Source organism: Trachypithecus francoisi, unplaced genomic scaffold (assembly GCF_009764315.1).
Source record: "Trachypithecus francoisi isolate TF-2019V2 unplaced genomic scaffold, Tfra_2.0 Lachesis_group4, whole genome shotgun sequence".
Classification (NCBI taxonomy): Eukaryota; Metazoa; Chordata; class Mammalia; order Primates; family Cercopithecidae; genus Trachypithecus; species Trachypithecus francoisi.
In genome coordinates this window covers 116787100-116809488 of record NW_022681469.1, presented here as the reverse complement: position 1 = coordinate 116809488, position 22389 = coordinate 116787100, and the positions used below count along the sequence as shown (strand labels likewise).

Sequence of the window (22389 nt, the reverse complement as noted above, 5' to 3'; positions counted from 1 at the left end):
ACAAAGGATGAGGAAATTTGACTTTCTCAGGCCACAGAAAAATGGGGACTGGGCACCGCAGGACTGGCTCACTCCACAGCTCAGAGCCATTGAGGGCCCAGTTTCCTTCCATCTTCCTGCTCCATGTCCTCTGCAATTTTTACTCTGTCTCCCCTGCCCCTGCCGTACTCATGCTGGGATGGTGGTAGCAGGCGGGGTCGGCCTCTTCTCCCACAGGCATGTCCCCAGGCAGACAACGGGCACTCCCAGTTTCTCCAGCCAAAACAAAGTGTAATGCCCTGGCCATGGGGAAGGAATGGGCCAGGATTCTCTTTTTTTTTTCTTTTTTTGAGAAGGACTCTTGCTCTGTCTCAGAGCCTTGGCCAGGCTGGTCTCGAACTCCTGACCTCAGGTGATCCGCCTACCTTGGCCTCCCGAAGTGTTGGGATTACAGGCATGAGCCACTGCGCCCGGCCAAGGATTTAGACAACCCTGAGGCTTCATTGCCCAGGGATGGGGGTCCCTTGTTGCTGAGCAAGGAGGGAAGGTGGGGTTGGGAGGAGGGAGGACTGTGGGGGCAACCAACTCTCATCCCAAACTGCATAACAGCCATTTTTTTTTTTTTTTTTTGTAGAGATGGGGTCTCTCTGTGTTGCCCAGGGTGGTCTCAAACTCCTGGGCTCAAGCGATCCATATGCCTGAGCACAAAATCACTCTGTGCACAGCAGTCGTTTGGAGGGGAGCGCCTGCACCCCAGGAGAGATCTGAGGAAGAGATGGCATGACACCCAGGGCAGAAGAAAGAGAGATGGAATGGCCTGGGTGTTAAAAGGAGCTTTCTGGAGAACAAACAGGACTTACACATAAGAGGTCAAAACACAACAATGCAGGGAGGTGGGGACGGCTAATGGCTACAAAAAAAAATAGTTAGAATCAATGAATAAGGCCTAGTATTTGATTGCACAACAGGGTGACTATAGTCAATCATAATTTAATCGTACATTTTAAAGTAACTAAAAGCCTGGCGCAGTAGCTCTCGCCTGTAATCCCAGCACTTTGGGAGGCCAGGGCCTGTGGGTCACCTGAGGTCAGCAGTTCGAGACCAGCCTGGCCAACATGGTGAAACCTCACCTCTACTAAAAATACAAAAATTAGCCGGGCGTGGTGGCGGATGCCTGTAGTCCCAGCTACTTGGGAGGCTGAGGCAGAAGAATCACTTAAACCCAGGAGGCGGAGGTTGCAGTGAGCCAAGATTGTGCCATTGCACTCCAGCCTGGGCAACAACAGCGAAACTCTGACTCAAAATAAATAGATAAATAAAATAAAATAAAAGTGTATAACTGGACTGTTGGTAACACAAAGAATAAATCCGTGATGGATGGATACCCCATTCTCCACAATGTGATTATTATGAATTGCAGGCCTGTATCAAAACATCTCATATACCCCATAAATATACACATCCACAAAAATTAAAAAATAAACAAAATACAACAGACTCAGAAAGCGAAACCCAGAATGACTGCATATGACCTGGCAATCGCACCTAAAAAAAAAAAGGAAAACTGCATTCACACAAACATTTGTACACGAATGTTCACAGCAGCATTATTCACAATGGCCAAAAAAGTGGAAACAGCACGAATGTTTACCAGCTGATGAAAGGGTACACAAAACCTGGTATGCCCATACCAAGGAATATTATTCGGCCATAAAAAAAGAATGCAGGCCGGGCACGGTGGCTCAAGCCTGTAATCCCAGCACTTTGGGAGGCCGAGATGGGCGGATCACAAGGTCAGGAGATCGAGACCATCCTGGCTAACATGGAGAAACCCCGTCTCTACTAAAAAATTCAAAAAACTAGCCGGGAGAGGTAGCGGGCGCCTGTAGTCCCAGCTACTCGGGAGGCTGAGGCAGGAGAATGGTGTGAACCCGGGAGGCGGAGGTTGCAGTGAGCTGAGATCCGGCCACTGCACTCCAGCCTGGGCGACAGAGCGAGACTCCGTCTCAAAAAAAAAAAAAAGAATGCGGCACAGACACGTGCATGAGTCAACGTGGGTGAGCCCTGCGAACACTGTGCTATGTGAGAGAAGCCACAGCACGAAGGTCATGTAATCCGTGATTCCCGAGACGCATGGAGACAGAGAGTAGATGAATAGTTATGGGGAGCTGGGGGTACAGGAGGGAGGACAGATAATAACTACTAAAAGGTATGGGAGTTTGTTATTGGGGTGCTGGAAATGTTCTGGAACTAGACATGGTGATGGCTGCACGACATTGTGAATATACCAAACATCGATGGATTTTAAACTTTATTTATTTATTTATTTACAACACAGAGTCTCACTCTTTCACCCAGGCTGGACTGCAGTGGTGAGATCTCGGCTCATCGCAACCTCCGCCTCCCAGGTTCAAGAGATTCTCCTGCCTCAACCTCCTGAGTAGCTGGGATTACAGGCGCGTGCCACCCCACCTGGCTAATTTTTGTATTTTTAGTAGGGACGGGGTTTTGCCATGTTGGCCAGGCTGACCTCAAACTTCTGGCTTCAAGTGATCTGCCTGCCTCAGCATCCCAAAGTGCTGGAATTATAGGCCACCGCACAGTGAGCCACCACGCCTGGCCAGAATTTTAAACTTTGGAAAGGTGAATGGTACATTATTTGAATTTTAGTTTAAAAAAAAAAAAGTTACAGGACGGAGGTATTGTGTCAAAAGAACTGCTCTCTGCACCAGGGCAACAAGTGGCATGTTTAGAACAGAAAAAAAAAAAATTATTTTCAAGAGTACTCTGCACCTTCTTGGTTCTCCCTAAAAAAAGGAACTTTTCAAAACTCACTGTGCATGCAAATGTTTTCAGTCCTGCTCTTTCTTTTTTTTTTTTTTTTTTGAGGCGGAGTCTCGCTCTGTCGCCCGGACTGGAGTGCAGTGGCCGGATCTCAGCTCACTGCAAGCTCCGCCTCCCGGGTTCACGCCATTCTCCTGCCTCAGCCTCCCGAGCAGCTGGGACTACAGGCGCCCGCCACCTCGCCCAGCTAGTTTTTTGTATTTTTAGTAGAGACGGGGTTTCACCGTGTTAGCCAGGATGGTCTCGATCTCCTGACCTCGTGATCCGCCCGTCTCGGCCTCCCAAAGTGCTGGGATTACAGGCTTGAGCCACCGCGCCCGGCCTCCTGCTCTTTCTTTAAAAATAGAAAATAAGGCTGGGCGTGGTGGCTCATGCCTGTAATCCCAGCACTTTGGGAGGCCTAGGCAGGTAGATCACCTGAGCTCGGGAGTTCGAGACCAGCCTGGCCAACATGGCAAAATCCCATCTCTACTAAAAATACAAAAATTAGCCAGGCGTGGTGGCAGGAGCCTATAGTCCCAGCTCCTCGGGAGGCTGAGGCAGGAGAATCACCTGAACCCAGGAGGTGGAGGTTGCAGTAGGCTGAGATAGCGCCACTGCACTCCAGCCTGGGCGACAGAGGGAAACTCCATCTCAAAAAAAAAAAAAAAGAAGAAGAAGAGGAGAAAGAATCAGCTTTTCAATAAAGAAAAGGCATCTCTCTGAAACAGAACACTAGACACTGAAGGCCACCCCTGGGCACCGCCCTGTGGATTCCACTTCCAGATTCTTTCCTAGAAGAATCGTGACAGCAGAACATCTGCGGATAAGGAAAGGCATGTGGCTCATGGCGACAGGACAGGATCGGAGGGGCCAGCCCAGCAACCCACCTAATCGGTCCTCATGTGAATACTGTGCGTCCCATTCCAGGACAGACTCTGCACCACCCCCCCACCCCGTTTGAAGGAGATGTCAAGTGCCCTGATTTAGCGGGGACAAATTGCAGTGAAGATTTCCTAGCAAAAGCTCCTCCTCCTAACACAAAATAAAACCGATCTGCAAAAAAATGCAGACTTTCTGGGAAGGTTAAAACCTCAGAGCTCTGTTTCAGGGTCTGATGCCACAGCAGCGTACAGGGCCCAGAGCCCTGGACTTGGCCTCCTGGAAATACTACAGCACAGCAATGGTTTTTAACCTGACATCCATCTTCTGCTCTCCCACGCCCCGAGGCGACTGTCACACTTTCTCCCTTCTCCATAAGCTTGCTTTTGGGTTCTTTTTTTTTTCTTTTTAAGAGACAGAGTCTTCCTCTTGCTCTGTCACCCAAGCTGGAGTACAGTGGCACTGCCATACGACACTGCAGCTTCCAATTCCTGGGCTCAAGCCTCAGCCTCCCAAGTAGCCAGGATCAGAGGTGTGCACCACCATGCTCTGCTAATTTCATTTTTTTTTTTTTTCTGTAGAGACGGGGGTCTCACTGTTGCCCATGCTGGTCTTGAACTACTGGACTCAAGCGATCCTCCTGCCTTGACCTCCTAAAGTATTGGTATTACAGGTGTGAGCCACCATGCTGGGCTAATTTTTTTTTTTTTTTTTTTTTTTTTTTTTTTTTAGAGACGGGGTCTCACTGTGTTGCCCAGGCTGGTCTTGAACTCCTGGGCTCAAGCGATCCTCCTGCCTCAGCCACCCAAACTTGGTATTACAGGTATGAGCCACTGTACCTGGCTTGCCTTTCCGATCCTTGAACCCTTCACGTTCACTTGAACGTGCCCTCCCTCCTTTTTCTCAGGAAAATAGGTGAATCAGAGAAGAATGCCCTCAGGGAACCAGCCCCGAAGTTACTTTCCCAGCAAGACTTCCTCTCTTTAACCTGCAGACAAGTCCACGCCCTCCCACCCCGAAGCAGCTCCTCCCTGCACACCGCCACCCTCCCCAGCCCCTCCCTGCATGGCCGTGGAGCTGCTCCTGGTAAGGTGGGGACCAGCAGCACTGGAGCAGGCCACAGGGCAGCCAGCTGATCTCCTGTGCAGTTGCTCCGATGTGCACAGAAGTGATAGTCCTAGTACCAAGCAGACAGGAGCCCCCCTGCAGTAGGTACCTGCCTTGCCACCAGGTATCACTATAATTAGTCATTGTCATTGAAGCTGAATGCAATTAATTACATAATTTTGAAAGGTTTGGGTTTACTTCCATTAGAATTACATCATGAAACCAAGGAATTACAAAGGATTACAGACAGAAAGCAAATAGGGATGAATAAAGGAACTCCAAGCCGACTCCCCGCGTGCGTGAGTCATGTCCAATGCCAAAGTGTGGGTCCTGTCGCCCCACTTGTGTTTGATAAACCTGTGGGGACTGACTGGGTGGATGTCTGCACGGAGCCCACCTCCAGAGGTGCCAGCCCCCTGCACCGCAGGCGCTGGGGACACAGTGGGCTCGCTGGATGTGCCGTGTCGGTGGGGGACACTGATGACCACGCCCTCCACAGGCTGTTCCCCACCCCTGCTGTTCCCCAACCTCGGTTTCTCGGACCCCTCTGGATGCCTGCGGAAATGCCACTCACCCAGCCCCATCTCTCCCATCACCCCTCGGTGGTCCTTGCCTGAAATGCCAGGGCCAGGCACACTGAGCCTGGCACAGCCACAGCCTGGCATCCTCTCGCCAGGCCATGATCACCACACTCTCCTGGTTCCATTATCATCCCTCCCCCTCACTCTAGCCTGCCTTTCATGTGGGGCTTGCGGAAGGATCCTCCGAGACACACCCCAACAACTGAACTGTCCCTCTTCGGTTTAAAAATCAGGGCTAGGTGTGGCGGCTCAGGTCTGGAATCCCAGCGCTTTGGGAGGCTAAGGCAGGAGGATTGCCTGAGGCCAGGAGTTCAAGACCAGCCTGGGCAACACAGCGAGACCGCCATCTCTACAGAAAATACAAAAAAGTTAGCCTGGCATGGTGGCACATGCCTGTAATCCCAGCTACTCAGAAACCTGAGGTGGGAGGATTGCTTGAGCCCAGGAGGTCAAAGCTGCAGTGAGCTATGATCACACCACTGTACTGGAGCCTGAGTGACAGAGTGAGACTCTGGCTCTAAATAATAATAATAATAATAATCTGTTATTTCTCAGGGCCTTCAGAAGACAGAAGTGACTCTGTGGGGCTTTGCTCTATCTGTCCTGCTCTATCTGTTCCCAGGCCACCGGGCACCCAAGCTATACAGGTCACTTATTCCTGGCCTTTGTTTTCCATCCCCCTTGCAAGAATGTCAGTTCCAGCCAGGCGCGGTGGTTCACACCTGTAATCCCAGCACTTTGGGATGCCGAGGTGGGCAGATCACCTGAGGTCAGGAGTTGGAGACCAGCCTGGCCAACATAGCAAAACCCTGCCTCTACTAAAAATACAAAAAAATTAGCCAGGCATGGTGGCACGCACCTGTAATCCCAACTATTCGTGAGGCTGAGACAGGAGAATCGCTTGAACCCAGGAGGCAGAGGTTGCAGTGAGCCGAGATTGCACCACTGCACTTCAGCCTAGATGACAAAGCAAGACTCCATCTCGAAAAAAAAAACAAAAAAAGAATGTCAGTTCCTTGAAGGCAAGGATTCCCTATTGTCTGGTCACTTAATCCCTATGCTAGAATGCTGCCTGGCACACAGGAGACACTCAATAAATGCTCAACAACGGCCTAAATAAGTCTTTGGAGCAAGACAGCCAGAGTCCATCTTTCCAAACCCCTGCCCTGTCCACACAGCAGACACATCAAACCCGCTGCCATTGGACACCTCACGATATCCCATGTGTCCTGCATTCTCTGACCAACCAGCAGGCCAGGAGTGTATTTCTCTGGGTAACCCAGGGGCTTGAACAGGATCCATTCGAGTCATCAGGTACCATGGAGATGTGCTCAGACACAAATGGATGCATGGCCCCAACAGCCTATGAGAAAAATGAGTCACCCCGAAATATACAGAACTGCCAACAACTTCACTCGAATGTGCTGTGTTATTTCTGAGACCAGTGCACATTTTTGCATATTTTCTCTTTAAATTTATAATTTTTTAACAAAACAAAGTCCATCATTACAAAAAAATCAGCATGCAAGAGTCATCTGGGCCAGGCGCGGTGGCTCATGCTTATATAATCCCGGCACTTTGGGAGGCTGAGGCAGGAGGATCACTTGAGCCCAGGAGTTTGAGACCAGTCTGGCCAACATAATAAGACCCTATCTAGAGAAAAATATGTAAAACAAATTAGCCAGGTATGGTGGGGCGCACCTGTGGTCCCAGCTACAAGGGAGGCTGAGGCAGGAGGATCACTTGAGCCTGGGAGTTCAAGGCTGCAGAGAGCTATGATCCCACCACTGCAGTCCGCAACAGATCAAGACCCTGTCTCAAAACAACAACCAAAGCATCTGAATCCAGAGTGGCCCAAAACCTCAGTTTTCCAGTCCAGTGATAATTCCCTGAGGGAAAGAAGCTAAGATCTCAGGGATGTCACTGTGACCAGGCTGTTTCTCTCAGGCCAGTCGGCCAATGGTACATGTCTTATGAAATCAGTCTCAGAAAACATACGCCCAACATCCCGTGTAGCTCAGAACAGAAGCTTGCGTGGTGGGTGCTGCCCCGACCATGTCAGGGGATCTGCATGGATCTGAGTGCGATATCACTGCAGGGGCTACATCAACCAGTTTCCCAGGGGCTTGGAGAGTGGGGATCTGGTCTTGACCATCACAGGGTTAAGTACAGGTATCAGTATCTATGGACAATTCACTCCCCAGCACCCAGGGGCACAGCCCCGGCATCTCAGAGGAAAGTCCTGTAAAGAGACCCTCCATCCAGCATTCACCAAACCACCCACAAACAGGGCAGGCCTCTCCTCTGGGCCCCTCGGGCCCCATGGCCAGGCCTCTCTCCTAACAGTTCCCCAAAATGCTTCCAACAAACTTGCTTCAGGCAAGGATTGGGCATCTGAGGATAGTGAGTAATGCAACAGGGTGGCTCCTTGCAGCCCGAGCCACAACCGTATCCCAACTATCAGATGAGGTTTGCTAACAAGAATGACGGGGCAGCTGTGATTCTATCATCAGATGGCCCTTCTCTGCGGGGCTGAGTTTGAAGTCTACAGACAGGGCAAGGCTCCAGCCAGGCCTCCCCGACAAAGTGCTCCCCTCAAGCCCACCCACCCCAGCCCCATTTCCATCCCCAGCTGCTTACGCTAAGTGACCCAGACCCAGCCAAGTTCATCTTGGGCAGCCCCGGAGAAGAGGTCCCTTCTGAGTCCCCCAATGACCCCACTGCTTCGGCTGAGGGTTGCCTAGGGAACAGCGTGGGTTGGGAGGAAAAACACGCCTGGAGCTCAGCAAAGGCCAGGATATAACCCCGACTCCCGGCTTCTCACCTATGGCAGGTATGCAGCTCCACAGGGCTATCATGCAAGTAACATGAAATAAACCAAGAGCCTAAGCCCGCGCCTGCCCGCTGTCCGTTCCCATGAAACCATTACTGTTAGTGTACAAAAACATAAAAATACAAAATAAAAATAGGAAAGCGCCTGTCTTGTCACCAGTGGATGTAAAACTGGATATGGTATGTGGAATCCAATCCTACAAGCAACATTCTTTCTCTCCACTGCTCCTTTTGCTGAAACATCAAGTCGTCCTCACTTCAGAACAGGGAAAGTCAAGACAAAGGGGTGCTGTGCCAGTTCAAATTAATTCTTCACCCCACCCCACCCCAAATGATGCAAAACTCTCCAGTACCAGCCAACACTCCAACAAAATCCTCCCTGGGCTTCAAACTCCAGGTTTCAACTCATCTTCCAGACTTCGGCACCTACTTTTCCACTGAGCTAAAAGCCTCCTTTTCCCCAGGGGCTCAACCCCCTGGAATTACCTACCAGTCCCCCAAATCCTCCATATCCCAAAGGGGGCACACCCCCTCCCCCTGCCTGGGGTGGTTCCTCTCCCGCCGCCCTGTCCCTGCAGATGCTAAGCCCACCTCCCATCAGCCACCCGCACTGGGCCTGGGCATCCTGCCTCTCTAAGCCCTCCTCTCCCAGCCCTCACTTCCCCAAATCCAAGCAAATGCTTCTGCAGCCAGACAGTGACGTCACCTCTACAAAAATATCCTAGGTACTTTCTTTGACTAAATGAATTGGCCACAAAGCACGCAGGCCTATGAGGGCCACTGCTCTGAAGTGGGGCAGACCCGGAGTGGGGAGTGCCTTTGCCCAGACACAGGCCAGACCCATGGGACAGGGTTTGGGGGATAAGGCAGACGTGAGACATTCCTCCAATGCTGACACTCAAACCTCTGTGTTTCTTGCTGCTGGGTTTCTCTTAGATTGTTGGGGGTTTTGAGAACTACAACGTGCACTTTCCCCATTCGTTCATATAGGGAAGTTTCCTCCCGTTCAGGCTGTCAGCAGAGTCAAAGAACAAACTTCTGTCAAAAAACTGTTCTGCCCAATGCTGTTTTTAAAACTGTGGATCTTTTTGTGTTCTCTGTGCCACAAGTACAATTATACATATAGCTGACTCTTGAACAACACAGGTTTGAACTGCGTAGAGCCACTTACACGCAGATTTTTTTTTTTCCATAGTAAAAGTGACATTGAGTGGGGCTGGGTATGGTGGCTCCCGCCCGTCATCCCAGCACTTTGGGAGGCCGAGGAGGACGGATCACCTGAGGTCAGGAATTCTGAGACCAACCTGGCCAACATGGTGAAACCCCATCTCTACTACAAAAATTAGCCGGGTGTAGTGGCGGGTGCCTGTAGTCCCAGCTACTCAGGAGGCTGAGGTAGGAGAGTCACTTGAACCTGGGAGGCAGAGGTTGCAGCGAGTTGAGATCGGCCACTGCACTCCAGCCTGGGTGACAGGGTAAAACTCCACCTCAAAAAAAAAAAAATTTACACTGATTAGGCCTGCTTCTCCTGACTCCCCCTCCACCTGCTCCAGCTCTTCCGTCTCCACCACCCTGTAACAGCAAGACCAACCCCTCCTCTTCCTCCTCAGACTCCTCAATGTGAAGGCAAAGAGGATGAGGACCTTTAGGATGATCCACTTCTACTTTCTGATTAGTAAATATATTACCTCTTCCTTACGATTTTCTTAGTAACATTTTCTTTTCTCTAGCTTACTTCATTCTAAGAATACAGCATATCATATACATAACATACAAAATACATGTTAATCAAGCAACTGTTTATGTTATCGGTAAGGCTTCCTATCAGTGGTAGGCTATTAGTAATTAAGCTTTTGAGAAGTCAAAAGTTTTATGTGGGCATGGTGGCTCATGCCTATAATCTCAGCATTTTAGGAGACCGGGACAGGAGGATTACTTGAACGCAGGAGCTCAAGACCAGCCTGGGCAACAAAGCAAGACCCTCTCTCTAAAAAAAATAAAAATAAAAATTAGCCAGGCATGCTGGTGAGTGTCTGTAGTCCCAGCTACTGGGAGGCTGATACGGTAGGACTGCTTAAACCCAGGAGATCCAGGCTGCAGTCAGCTATGATTATGTCACTGAACTCTAACCTGGGTGACAGAGTGAGATCCTGTCTGAAAAGGAGAGGGGACGGGAGAGGAGGAAAAAAAGTTATACATGGATTTTTGACTGTGCAGGTGGGGTGTGGGGGGAACGGGAGAAGGGATCAGCCCCTAATCCCTATGTTGTTCAAGGGTCAGCTGTATTTTAACCAACACTTAGGCTACTTTGCAAAGAAAGATAACCTTAATGAGACCGAAAAAGTAACACTTATGTTACTTTGTACAGAAAGATAATTAATGGGACTGAAAAAAGAAACATCTATTCCATAGGTATACCTATCGGTAGCTTTCAAAACACAGTCATTTTGGCTGGACGCGGTTGCTCACGCCTGTAATCCCAGCACTTTGGGAGGCCAAGGTGGACGGATCATGAGATCAGGAGATCGAGACCATCCTGGCTAACACGGTAAAACCCCATCTCTACTAAAAATACAAACAAAAACAACTAGCAGGGCGTGGAGGCGGGCGCCTGTAGTCCCAGCTACTCGGTAGGCTGAGAGGCAGGAGAATGGCGTGAACCCGGGAGGCGAAGCTTGCAGTAAGCGGAGATCACGCCACTGCACTCCAGCCTGGGTGACAGAGCGAGATTCCGTCTCAAAAAACAACAACAACAACAAAAAATCACAGCCGTTTTACTATAATCTACCTGCTTTCACGATATTTAAAAAAAAAAAAAAGAATTTTGCATTCTTAACCAGCTGAATGAGTCCTAAATTGGACACATAAGGTAGAGAGTGGGGGCCTGGGTGGCGGATGGCTATGGTGGGTACCCAAGGGATAATCAGGGCAGAGGGAGGGAACCCAAGCCCAGAGGGGAGCCCTAGAGATCCCTGGCCACCCCAAAGCCATTCTGCTGGAAAGCCCTCTCTCCCACACCTCCCCAGGCACACAGAGCTCAGTGGGCGCCCCCTGCCCACTCCCTGACCTGACTTCCAAGCCCTTCCTGCAGCCTTCCCAGAGGCTCAGACACACACAGCTCCATTCATCCCAGCCTTGTCCTGCCGGTCCTGTCCGTCCCTCTGGGCGGGAAGCCGCTGCTATTTTAAGTCTCCATCACCACTGCCGGGCACACAGGGGCGAAAGAAAAAGGAATGCATGAAATGGGATTGAAGGCCGGGTGCAGTGGTTCACACCTGTAATCCCAGCACTTTAGGAGGCCAAGGAGGGAGTATCACTGGAGCCCAGGAGTTTGAGACCAGCCTGGGGAACATGGCAAAACCCCGTCTCTACAAAAAAAAATAGAAAAATCAGCCAGGCGTGGTGGTGCATGCCTATAGTCCCAGCTACCCAGGAGGCTGAGGTGGGAGGATTGCTTGAGCTCGGGAGGTCAAGGCTTCAGTGAGCTATGATCTCACCACTGCACTCCAGCCGGGGCAACAGAGCAAGAGCCTGCCTCAAAAAAATCAAAAACAAAAAACCAAAAAAATTCTGAAATAGGCTCGAAGCTCAGATGTATAGAGGGAGGAGGAGGGAGCTCCCCCAAATATGCAAGATTCTGGAGTCATTCTAGCGGGGAAGGAAAAGGTTTAGGTGGGGCAGAAAGGACCATCAGGGGAACTCTGTCTGCTACCCTAACGAATGTGGTCTCCACTCTGTGCCGAAGTGGGCCACCGTGGATGTTTAAGGAAAGGAATGGCATCATGAAATCAATGGTTCGGGAAGATTCATCTGGCAGCTGCATTTATAATGGATGGGGACCTGTTTTGAATGGGCAGTTTTAAAACGAGTAAAAGACGACGCACTCAGCTCTTGTGTGTTAGAAAGACTTAGCTCTCACACACAATAAGCAGCCCCCAAAACTAACTGCAAACACACACACACACACACACACACACACACATAAAGATTTCATTAAGATATCAGGGCGTTTGCCGGGTGTGGTGGCTCAAGCCTGTAATCCCAGCACTTTGGGAGGCCGAGAAGGGCGGATCACAAGGTCAGGAGATCGAGACCATTCTGGCTAACACGGTGAAACCCCATCTCTACTAAAAATGCAAAAAATTAGCCGGTCGAGGTGGCGGGCGCCTGTGGTCCCAGCTACTCGGGAGGCTGAGGCAGGAGAATGGCGTGAACCTTGGAGGCAGAGGTTGCAGTGAGCTGAGATCCGGCCACTGCACTCCAGCCTGGGTGACAGAGCAAGACTCCGTCTCAAAAAAAAAAAAAGATATCAGGGCGTTTTAAGATGATAGCGTAATTATATACCAACACAGAGCCATATAAAACAATCGCAAACTACTTCTTACTCCCCTGACAATGACATTCAACCATAACTGGCAATATCCTTCCTCTCCCAGTCCCACGTTGATGCTGACAAACTGTGGGACCAGGGCTGAGGACCAGGTGGAGGAGGAGAGATGACCAATACTTCCCTCTGGGATGGCCAGCTCCGGGTGGTGGCTTTACGACTCTGTAGCACAGTTCTCCAAGGGCCCCAGCCACCTCGTGGTCCTCCAGGCTCACCGGTGACTGCAGACTCCTGGATCCCATGGAACAGAAACCTGAACTTGTCTCCCACTTGGCTGAGTGACGAGACAGCAAGCGTTACTGTGTAAGCAACGAGTTGAGATACAGCTGAAATAAAGCAATTCTGGTAAATGAATGTTTCTATGCTGGTTTAAACACATGCTCCTCTGCTCTCAATTTTCTGTCTCAAACCTGTACGACTTACAACATCTCTGCTGTGTGAATAGGAAGGGAAGACGGGATTTGATTTACAGCTCTGGTCGTAATTTTAGCTGTAATCTCTGTATGTTGGGGACTCCAGTCCTTTTCCTTTTGAAAGGCTGGTGTTCTCTGGGTGGTTGCTGAATATGCTCTCGGCAAGGACACAGCAGAACTGTATGCAACAGAAATAATTCACTGGACCCAGGACTGCATGGGTTCAAGTTCTGGGTCAACTACTGTAGTGAAAAACAGAAAATAATATGTTTCACCATTATCTGCCACACCTTTCAGAGTGACACAGAAATGGTGACAGGAGCCACAGAATGTTTCCAGTTCCAGAGGGAGAACGAAAGTCTTTTCCAAACCTCATCAAAAACATTACATGTATACGATTCCCTCCAGTAAGAATTTTATTTTTAATTTTCATTTACATAGTATCTTTCTTCCAAGAATCTCAAAATAATGGAGCGGTAGAAATACTTGTTTTAAAAAAAAAAAAAAGTTGTCACAACACAGGAAGGGACAGGCTTGGTAGGGCAGGAGAAGGGCGAGAAGTGATAGGCTGTCCAGACAGCAAAGGCTCCAGCTAACACCCGGAGGCTAGGCTGAGGGCGGCTCCCAGCCGGCTCTTCCCTCAACACAGCCCATGGCTTTGCCGGTGCTCACAGCTTCAGGCTCTTCAAGACAAAGATTTACCTTTGGTATCATCTGCTACCTTTTATCAAATTATTTTTTATCTAAATAATCATTTCTTCCCTAGAAACAGGAGGGGAAAGTGGCAATAAGCCAGAGAAACTTACAGGCCCAAAAGAACAACTCAACAAAGATGTCTGAAAAGAGTGGAGGCCAGGCACAGTAGCTCACACTTGTAATCCCACCACTTTGGGAGGCCAAAGTGGGTGGATTGCTTGAGGTCAGGAGTTTGAAACCAGCCCGGCCAAAATGGTGAAACCCTGTCTCTACTTAAAACACAAAAATTAGTCAGGCATGGTGGTGCACGCCTATAATCCAGCTACTTGGGGGGATGAGGCACGAGAATCATTTTAACCCGGGAGGTCGACGTTGCGGTGAGTGGAGTTTGTGCCGCTACATTCCAGGCTGGGCGACACAGTGAGACTCCGTCTCAAAAAATAAAATAAAAAGAGTTGATATTCTTTCTGTCTTAAAGACATAAAACTATGTTAGAGAAAACAAAATCGTGGCAACTCATTAGGGAGAAAGTACCAGTTTAAGAAAAACTGTCTTGCTTTTGGGGGGATATGGAAAGAAGCTTTTGTGTTGCGTTTTGTTTTTCGGTTTGGTTTGGTTTGGTTTGGTTTTTTCATATGCTGGGTGGACAGGATCTGAATGTCTCACATTTAACAAAAAGCTGTCAACACCCAGATAAATCTTTAATGACGGTACGACAGGCATTCTATTTCTCACTGTTTCGCAATACTCACTTAAGAAAGAGCTAATTTGTCAATTTGTTTTTCCCTTAACCAAACTCGGAACACCTCATAACCCATGGTTCACTTAAAAAAAAAAAAAAAGTTAACTGCATTTCCTTATTGAATAAATACAGCCCAATAGAAAGGTATCTGTAAGAAAACAAGCAGTGTGCCAATATCTACTCAAAGTAACTTGAAGAAAGAACAAGCCACTACCCTGGTGTTTCAAAGTAAGCTCTGTTAATTTCCTCCATCGTTAACTGCATCAATCACACAGTCCAGACCATCCCAGATTTCAAGCTTCGGCTGATGGAGTCGGCCGGGGCCCTTTCCACTCCCGCGGGTCCTGTGCTTTATAAAGGTTTGGACCCCTTATTGGGCTCATTTTCACAAAGGTTTTCATGAAAGGAAGCAGAACCAAGTCAGTTTCACTTACTGTGAAACTCCTGGCTGGCTAGTTCTTGAGTTGCTGGCTGGCAGTGTTAGTAAATCCCTGGGAGGAACACCGCCATCCTTGGCTCCGTTCCAGTCACCTGTGTGATTATGTTTCTCTGTGTAGGAAGACCCTGTGGGTGGGATCTGTACCAGTCCTGCTTGTGGGGTCAGCCAGGGATTGGGCAACGAACTCTGTGGCCACAATACCTGCACTTCCCATGGCCCGGGGCTCTAATCAACACAAAATTTCTGCCAACGGTCCTGGGCCTCCTGAAGTAAGGAAATGCCATCGAATTAAAATAAAGAAATTGACAATCTTTATTTTGTGCACTAACATCATCCTCTCTGAATTTAATTACAACAAAATTAAAATTATTTTTATTAGAGAGGTGTTAGCTTTTTAAAGTGAAGGTTCTTGACAGGTTTTACAACAAATTAGATGTCTCTTTTTTTTTTTTTCTAAGACAATCTCGCTCTGTCACCAAGGCTGCAGTGCAGTCACGTGATCTCAACTCACTGCAACCTCCAACTCCTAGGCTCAAGCAATTCTTATGTCTCAGCCTCCTGAGTAGCTGGGATTACGACATGCACCACCATGCCCAGCTGATTTTTGTATTTTTAGTAGAGATGAGGTTTTGCCATGTTGGCCAAGCTGGTCTTGAACTCCTGACCTCAAGTGATCTGCCCACCTCAGCCTCCCAAAGTGTTGGGATTACAGGCATGAGCCACCATGGCCAACCTTAGATGTCTTTCAAAAAGAGTAGTTCACCCTCACTGTGTCATACCCGAATAGGGCAGCACAAATGCTTTTTAAAAATCTTTTAAGTCATAAGCCAGGTGCTTCAAAGCTGTTTCACGCACAGCACAAATGAGGGGAACAGCACAGGTTCCCCTCAGACCTGGTTCATTTCCTGCAGGGACACCTCCATCCCCGCCATAGACCACTCTCCTCCATCAACTTTCTCAGAAGACGGCTGAGAAGCTGGACTGATTACAGCTCAGCAAATTCAAAACTGCTCGATACCAAACCTTAGCTGTCCTTAGCAGGAAAATCCAACACTGACATACCATCGAAACTTGGTTCTGAAACATATCCCAAAACCAGGGCGATCAACTGCTTTTCAAGACCACGCCTTGAAAACTAGAATGGATCAAATGACACAGTCAATTCAGAGGGCCCTGCCATTAATATTTAAGAAAATATCAGGCCGGGCGCGGTGGCTCAAGCCTGTAATCCCAGCACTTTGGGAGGCCGAGACGGGCGGATCACGAGGTCAGGAGATCGAGACCATCCTGGCTAATACGGTGAAACCCCGTCTCTACTAAAAAAATACAAAAAACTAGCCGGGCGCGGTGGCGGGCGCCTGTAGTCCCAGCTACTCCGGAGGCTGAGGCAGGAGAATGGCGGGAACCCGGGAGGCGGAGCTTGCAGTGAGCTGAGATCCGGCCACTGCACTCCAGCCTGGGCGACAGAGCGAGACTCCGTCTCAAAAAAAAAAAAAAAAAAAAGAAAGAAAATATCAGCCGGGCGCGGTGGCTCACGCCTGTTAATTCCAGCACTTTGGGAGGCGGAGGCAGGCGGATCATGAGGTCAGGAGATCCAGACCATCCTGGCTAACACGGTGAAACTCCGTCTCTACTAAAAATTACAAAAAACTAGCCAGGCGCGGTGGCGGGCGCCTGCAGTCCCAGCTACTCCGGAGGCTGAGGCAGGAGAATGGCGTGAACCCGGGAGGTGGAGCTTGCAGTGAGCCGAGATCGCGCCACTGAACTCCAGCCTGGGCGACAGAGCAAGACTCCATCTCAAATTTTAAAAAAAGAAAAGAAAAGAAAGGAAGAAAAAAGAAAATACCCTCCTCACCAAGTTAATACTTTTTTGGTTGCTGGTGAAGTTTATATTCTCTAAATGTAGAACTTTTGGGGGGGGGGACAAGTAGTTTCTCTCTGAATCAGGGTGTAATAAAATGTACCTACATGCTCAGGTCAGTCAAGGTTCATCAAGTCAGAAATCACAAGTGAATTCACAAATTCTTTGCTCTAAAAGTCATATAACAATACAGATATTAAATCGCTTGTCTAAGTATGCCATTAGATTCCTTTTTCACTCCATTATCGGCACACACACACACTTCTCCCCGCATCCAGGCATTCACAGGTATCCAGTTCCTAAAGCACCCAGCATGACTGCTTTGTCCAGGTAAGTAACAGTGGGACATAAGGAGAGACTGTGGGGCCCCTCTTCAAATAGCTTCGACAAAACGAATGGCTATAAGTGAAAAGTGTCCCTGGGCTTTGCTATAAAAAGACTCAAACATGGGATTCCAAGAATTCCACCTGTTTCCAATTAGATACCAGAATTGCTTGAGTGTTTAAGCTACATTCGCTTGCTACTTACACAAAACAATTCTTCCGGGTTTTTTGAACATTTTAAATATGTTAAAATAAGATTAAGGGTCTGGTTTAAACAATCGGAGGCAGGGAAATTTCGGTGGAAACCAAAACTCTCTCTCTGCGGTGATAACGCAGGGCTTCAGACAAAACAAAATGACAAGACAGACAAATTTCTGTCTTTGACAATTACTAATAAAAGTCACTTTTCATAGAGCAATTATATTTTTTAAAGTTATGTATTCAATAATTTTAAATAGGTCTTAAATAATTCCTACCATAACTCAGGATCCTGGGTCCTGTATATTCAAATAATGGTTAGAGTTGCCTTCTATGTAGCATTTGTGTTACAATTGTTACAATCTGTCAGATATACCTGTCTGTGAAATTTACATGTGACAATTGTGTTAACTACTTGAAATGGAAGCACAGGTAGGAATTTAACCTACCTCTGTATGATTCTTCATATGATGAATTTCTCTGTTTACGAAATGTATGAGTTTTCCCCTAACAAATGTGTCCTTCCTTCATTTCACTAAAAACAGTCGTTCCTGGGGCATTACAGAGGAGCTGAAACAAATGTGTACTTTCTACTTCTAGCCTTGTTTTCTCTCCTAAGACACAGAAAGTGAGTACAGCCCCAGCAGCGGTTTTGATTGTTCACTGCTACAGGTAGACCCGGAGGGGAATTAGAGCGCACAAACTACTGTTCTGCACAGTTCCCATATAAACCCTGATGGGTTTGTCTTAATTGCACAGCAACAGGAGACTTTTTAAATAGCCATTAAAGGTTTTAGGCTCAGCACAGTTCGCCAGACTGCATTTTTAAGGTTAGCTCAGTGGATTTAGGAGGGAATCATTCCTGAAGGTATTGGACAATTTGGCCCTTTCAACTTTCTTAGGTTGGCTAACTACCAACAGAAGATACATGAAGCTAAGGATGTAGTCAAAGGGGTCTCTGTGGACTCAACTATACCAGGAGTTGTTGCATTAACTCACCAACTTGCATCTTTAAGAAAAAAAAGAGTTTCACATAGGAAAAAACTTAAATCAACTGCCAATGATCCCTTCCCACATCCAACCTCAAAGACACCCATATTAAAATAACCAAGAAAACAAAAGCAGAAGCAGCAGTGGTGTAATTTCTTGAACCGTTATTTTATAAAGGGTACTAGATGGGACATTTTAATTAAAATAATATACTTATTATGGTAAACAGTATTGGACAGCCAGTAACATACACACTTCCACAACAGGAAAAAAAAAAGCCATCAGAAAATGAACTTTCAGCAAAACTGAAATTGTTTTTTGATTCTGAAAAAGAAGGCAACTTTTCAAATTTACTTTTGCAGAGGCTGCTTAAAGGGGAAGGCTGGTCACCATGTGGGAATAATGTCCCAAAGGGAAGACAGTCATTGGCCGGGCCCGTCCCAAAGAGTTCAAAGCTGCACTAACATACAGAGTGCCATGAGCTTGTTTTAGAAAGTGTCCTCTTTACAAATATGTATTTAAAAGACAAATTTATACAACAGTGCTTTTCTTATTTAAAAAGAAAAGAAAACCTGGTTTTTACAAGTCTGAGATAGAATAAAAAACTTGTCCAACTAGTCTTAGCAATACCAAAGCACTGAAACTTCCATACCACAAGCCTTTGGGACTAAAAAGGAAACGGAATAAAACACAATCTTCAGAAACTCTCTTCCTGAGCACGCACTCCTGTGCCAAGGCGGCAGCTTCAAGACCCAGGAAGCCCAGGGACAAGAACCCGGTGGCCCTGGCTCACTGGGTGGTTGCAGAACTGCGCAACTGCCCAACCTCACCTGGACCTGCTGAAGTCTCCAACCTGGATTTGTCTCTGCTGAGACCAATCAGCCTCTTTACCCCCAGGTGGCAACCCAATCTCAGTATAAAGAGGTCTGGAAAGATGAGAAGAATCTGAAACTAATGAATTCTCTCCCAAACTGTCGTCCTATTGGTTCACTGACTATCCGTGGGAAATAACCACACACCAACTCCAAAGGCCTCCTCACGGCCAGAGAAAGAACCAGATTGGCTTGAGACTTGAACTTTGACATTTCGTATTCGATTGAAGTTTGCAAACCCATAGGAAATCATCTAAGGCCAAATCATTAGCAACCACCAAAAGCAAAGGAGTAAAGAGGAATGACGTTCAAATAAGGGATTTTGTTTGGGAGTTTGGTATTGTTTTCTTCTTAATATCCACATAAAGTGCAAGTAAAGTGACATGGAAACTTTCGATGGAATCCTGGAGCCCTGATCCCCTGAAGAAGTAGTTAATATGGGGGACAGGATGGTTTAGAGTTCTTAAAATCTAGTAACTCTAGAAACCAAATCCATTTGGCAGTTTTGCCAGGATGCTTTAAAAAGGACACTTCATTGATATTAAGCTAGGATGTCACATTTAGGAAGAGGGAAGAATAATAATAATGTTTGTCTCTTAAAACTCCACAACGGGTTTTACAGTAAGCACAGGAATTAAATTATGGTAAAAGGGAGCTATTTTTACTAAAACAGGGTAGACCAATTTATCAAAAATGCCATTCGGCTGTGTTCATTACATCCAGGAATCTAATTTACACAATAGACACTTTGGAGTAATCTATTTTAGTCAATAAATACTTAAACTCCTTTAAGTTTTAATCTTACCGGAAATACATATTTCGCATAGTCTTCTTCCTAGTTAAGCGAGAAATTTCAGGAAATTTCATAACGACTATGACTCGGTTTTATCGTTCTTAGTAGGCAAGAGCAGAAAACAAGCATATACAATTAAAGTTGTCAGATTCCATTTAAATATGTTTTAATCCAACCCGCTTCGTTTCATACAAGCCTGCATCTCGAGTTCAGCCGCCTTGCTCCCAAAGGTATTGCTGTAGGTCACTGTCACCAGTCCTCCAGGTTAGGAAAGTTCAGCCAAGTTTACCTTCACACACACCTTAGCAGTGGGAGCAGCTGCAGTTCCCCAGGGGCCCTGGGGAACCCTTCTATCCCCTCCCAGAGCGCCAGGCAGCCCTGGGGCATTCTAAACCGCGGGACCCAGGCACCCACCCCCCCATCCCCGGTTCCCCTCGCGCCTGCAATCTCGGGACTTCTGGCCCACACGCCGCTCACCTTCAACTTGGCTCCGGCTACGCACAACATCCACCTGGCAGAGTCCCGGGGCTGTCCGGGCGCCGCGGGCGCCGAGCTGGCACGTGCGGGGCGGACCCTAAGGGCGCGCCGCTCCTCCCGGCGGGGGGTGGCAGGCGGGCACTCGCCCCCTGGGCACAGCGGCGGCTCTGGCGTGGGCCGGGGAGCCCCGGCACAGTCCCCCCGCGGCGCCGGGGACTCTGCGCGCTGACCACCGCCCGGCACGCCAGGGTCCCAACGGGCCCCCGCGGCTCTGCTTTCGAGAACCCGGCCCGAGAAGGCATCTCCGAGCGCACCCGCCGCGCGCTCCATGGCGGGCCCTGCAGTGAGGGCAGAAGCCCCGAGGGGAGGCAAGGAAGGGAACGGGCGCCGCAGGTCACTGGGGACCGCCGGAGCCCCCAGGCGCGCGGCGATCTCGGCTCAGACAGGCGGCGGGGAAGCAGCGTCCCCTATTCGGGCACCCGGGGGAACAGCCCGGGGCCTGCGCTCGGGGAAAGTTGCAGCCTCCTCCTCCCGCGCCCGCACCCGGCAGTCCGGGACACCGCGACCCAGCCGCACTGCGCGCGGGGCACCCCCGCCGCCCCTCGCCAAGTTTCCCCAAAGCGCGCCCGCGGGGATCCCCGGCCACGGAGGGACAGGTCCGCGCCACCGACACAGGCACACAAAAGAGCGGGGCGGCCGCGAGGTGCGCGGGTGGCCCCGGGGCGCTCCCCGGGACGTAAACAAACCCAGGGGTCCGCGCCGGGAGCCACACGCGGGGTGCCGGTAGGGCTGCGCGGCCCAGGCCGGTGACAGCCGGGGGCGGCGGCCGGGACCGGCCGGGGGTAGGGAGCGCGGGCGCCCGCCCGGCCACCCGCCCGCCTGGCCGGAGCCGGGCCGCGCCGCCGCCGCCGGTGGCCGCTCTGACCCTCCCCCGAGCCGGCGGCACCACAGCGCCACCAGCCCCAGCTCCGCCGCGCCGGCGGCAGTGGCGGCGGCTCCTCCTGGAGAGGCAGGCGCTTCACCCCCCGCAGCAACTCCCCACAAACTTTCCCCGGAATACGGCGGGCCGGGGGCGCGGGGCGAGCGGGCGGGCGGGCGCCACCGCCGGGCCGCGGCCCCCTCCCGGCGCCCGCCGCCGCCCGCCCCCCGCCGCCCGCTCGCGCGCGCGCCCCGCGGGCCGCCGGGGCCGCCCCCTCCCCGGTCCCGCGGCGGCAACGGCGGCGGCGGCGCTGGCGGCGGCGGCGGCGCGGGGCCCGGGGGGCGCCCGGGGTGGGGGCAGACACCGGGGGCAGCGGTGGCGGCGGCGGCTCCCGGCGCCATCTTGGGCTGATCGATGAATTGAACAAAGAGGATCAATTTCCGATCAAGCGAGTGATCAATGGGGGCCGGGGAGCGGGAGGGACTCGGCCCCGACTCGGCCCCGCGGTGCCCGGCACCCCCCTCCTCCCCGCCGCCGCGGGCCCCCCGGCGGCTGGGCCAGCCCGGGGCCCCCGGCGGAGGCCGCGACCGCCCGCAGCCCCCACCCCCGGGCGCGAGGCCGAGCGCGGAGGAGCCTGACCTGCAGCTGCTGTAAATCAAAGCGCTTCCAATATTGAAACATCGATCCCACATTGGCCGCCATCTTGAGACATATTGAGACGGAGTGAGCGGCTGATAGAGAGGGGGCTGGAGTTCAGGAGCCGCCAGGAGGCAGCAGGCGGGCGGCGCCAAAACCCGGCCTGGAGCCGGCCGCCGCCGCCGCCACCGAGGACGCGGACTCCTCCTCACGGCGCCGCCGCAGCCATGGCGAGCCCGAGCCAGAGCCGGAGTCGCAGCCCCAGGGCGCGGCGGCCGCGGCCCGGCCTCGCGCGCGCGGCCCCGGCCCCTGCTCCCCCAACCCCCCCACCCCGCTCTCCCCCTCCCCTCCGCGGGCCGGCCGGCGACCCCCGCCCCTCGGGACAACCCCCCCCCCAGTCTGCGGTCGCGCGGCCACAGACCCGGCCCCGAGGGGGCGC

General features: G+C 50.5%; 1 protein-coding gene across 14 annotated transcripts in view; it reads right to left on the bottom strand.

Moving 5' to 3' along the window:
• CUX1 (cut like homeobox 1) overlaps positions 1-22109 on the bottom strand; it is a 517458-nt gene extending 495349 nt beyond the window's left edge. For 4 of the 14 annotated variants that reach the window (XM_033192564.1, XM_033192563.1, XM_033192550.1 and 1 more), the window contains exon 1: positions 21954-22109. In XM_033192564.1, coding sequence (XP_033048455.1) covers positions 21954-22016 — 63 coding nt within the window. In that variant the 5' untranslated portion in view covers positions 22017-22109. Of the gene's footprint in view, positions 1-20395; positions 21527-21953 lie in introns of those variants that run through there. The other 10 variants (XM_033192552.1, XM_033192553.1, XM_033192556.1 and 7 more) reach the window with 4 other exon arrangements.
• Between the last annotated feature and the right edge of the window lie 280 nt (positions 22110-22389).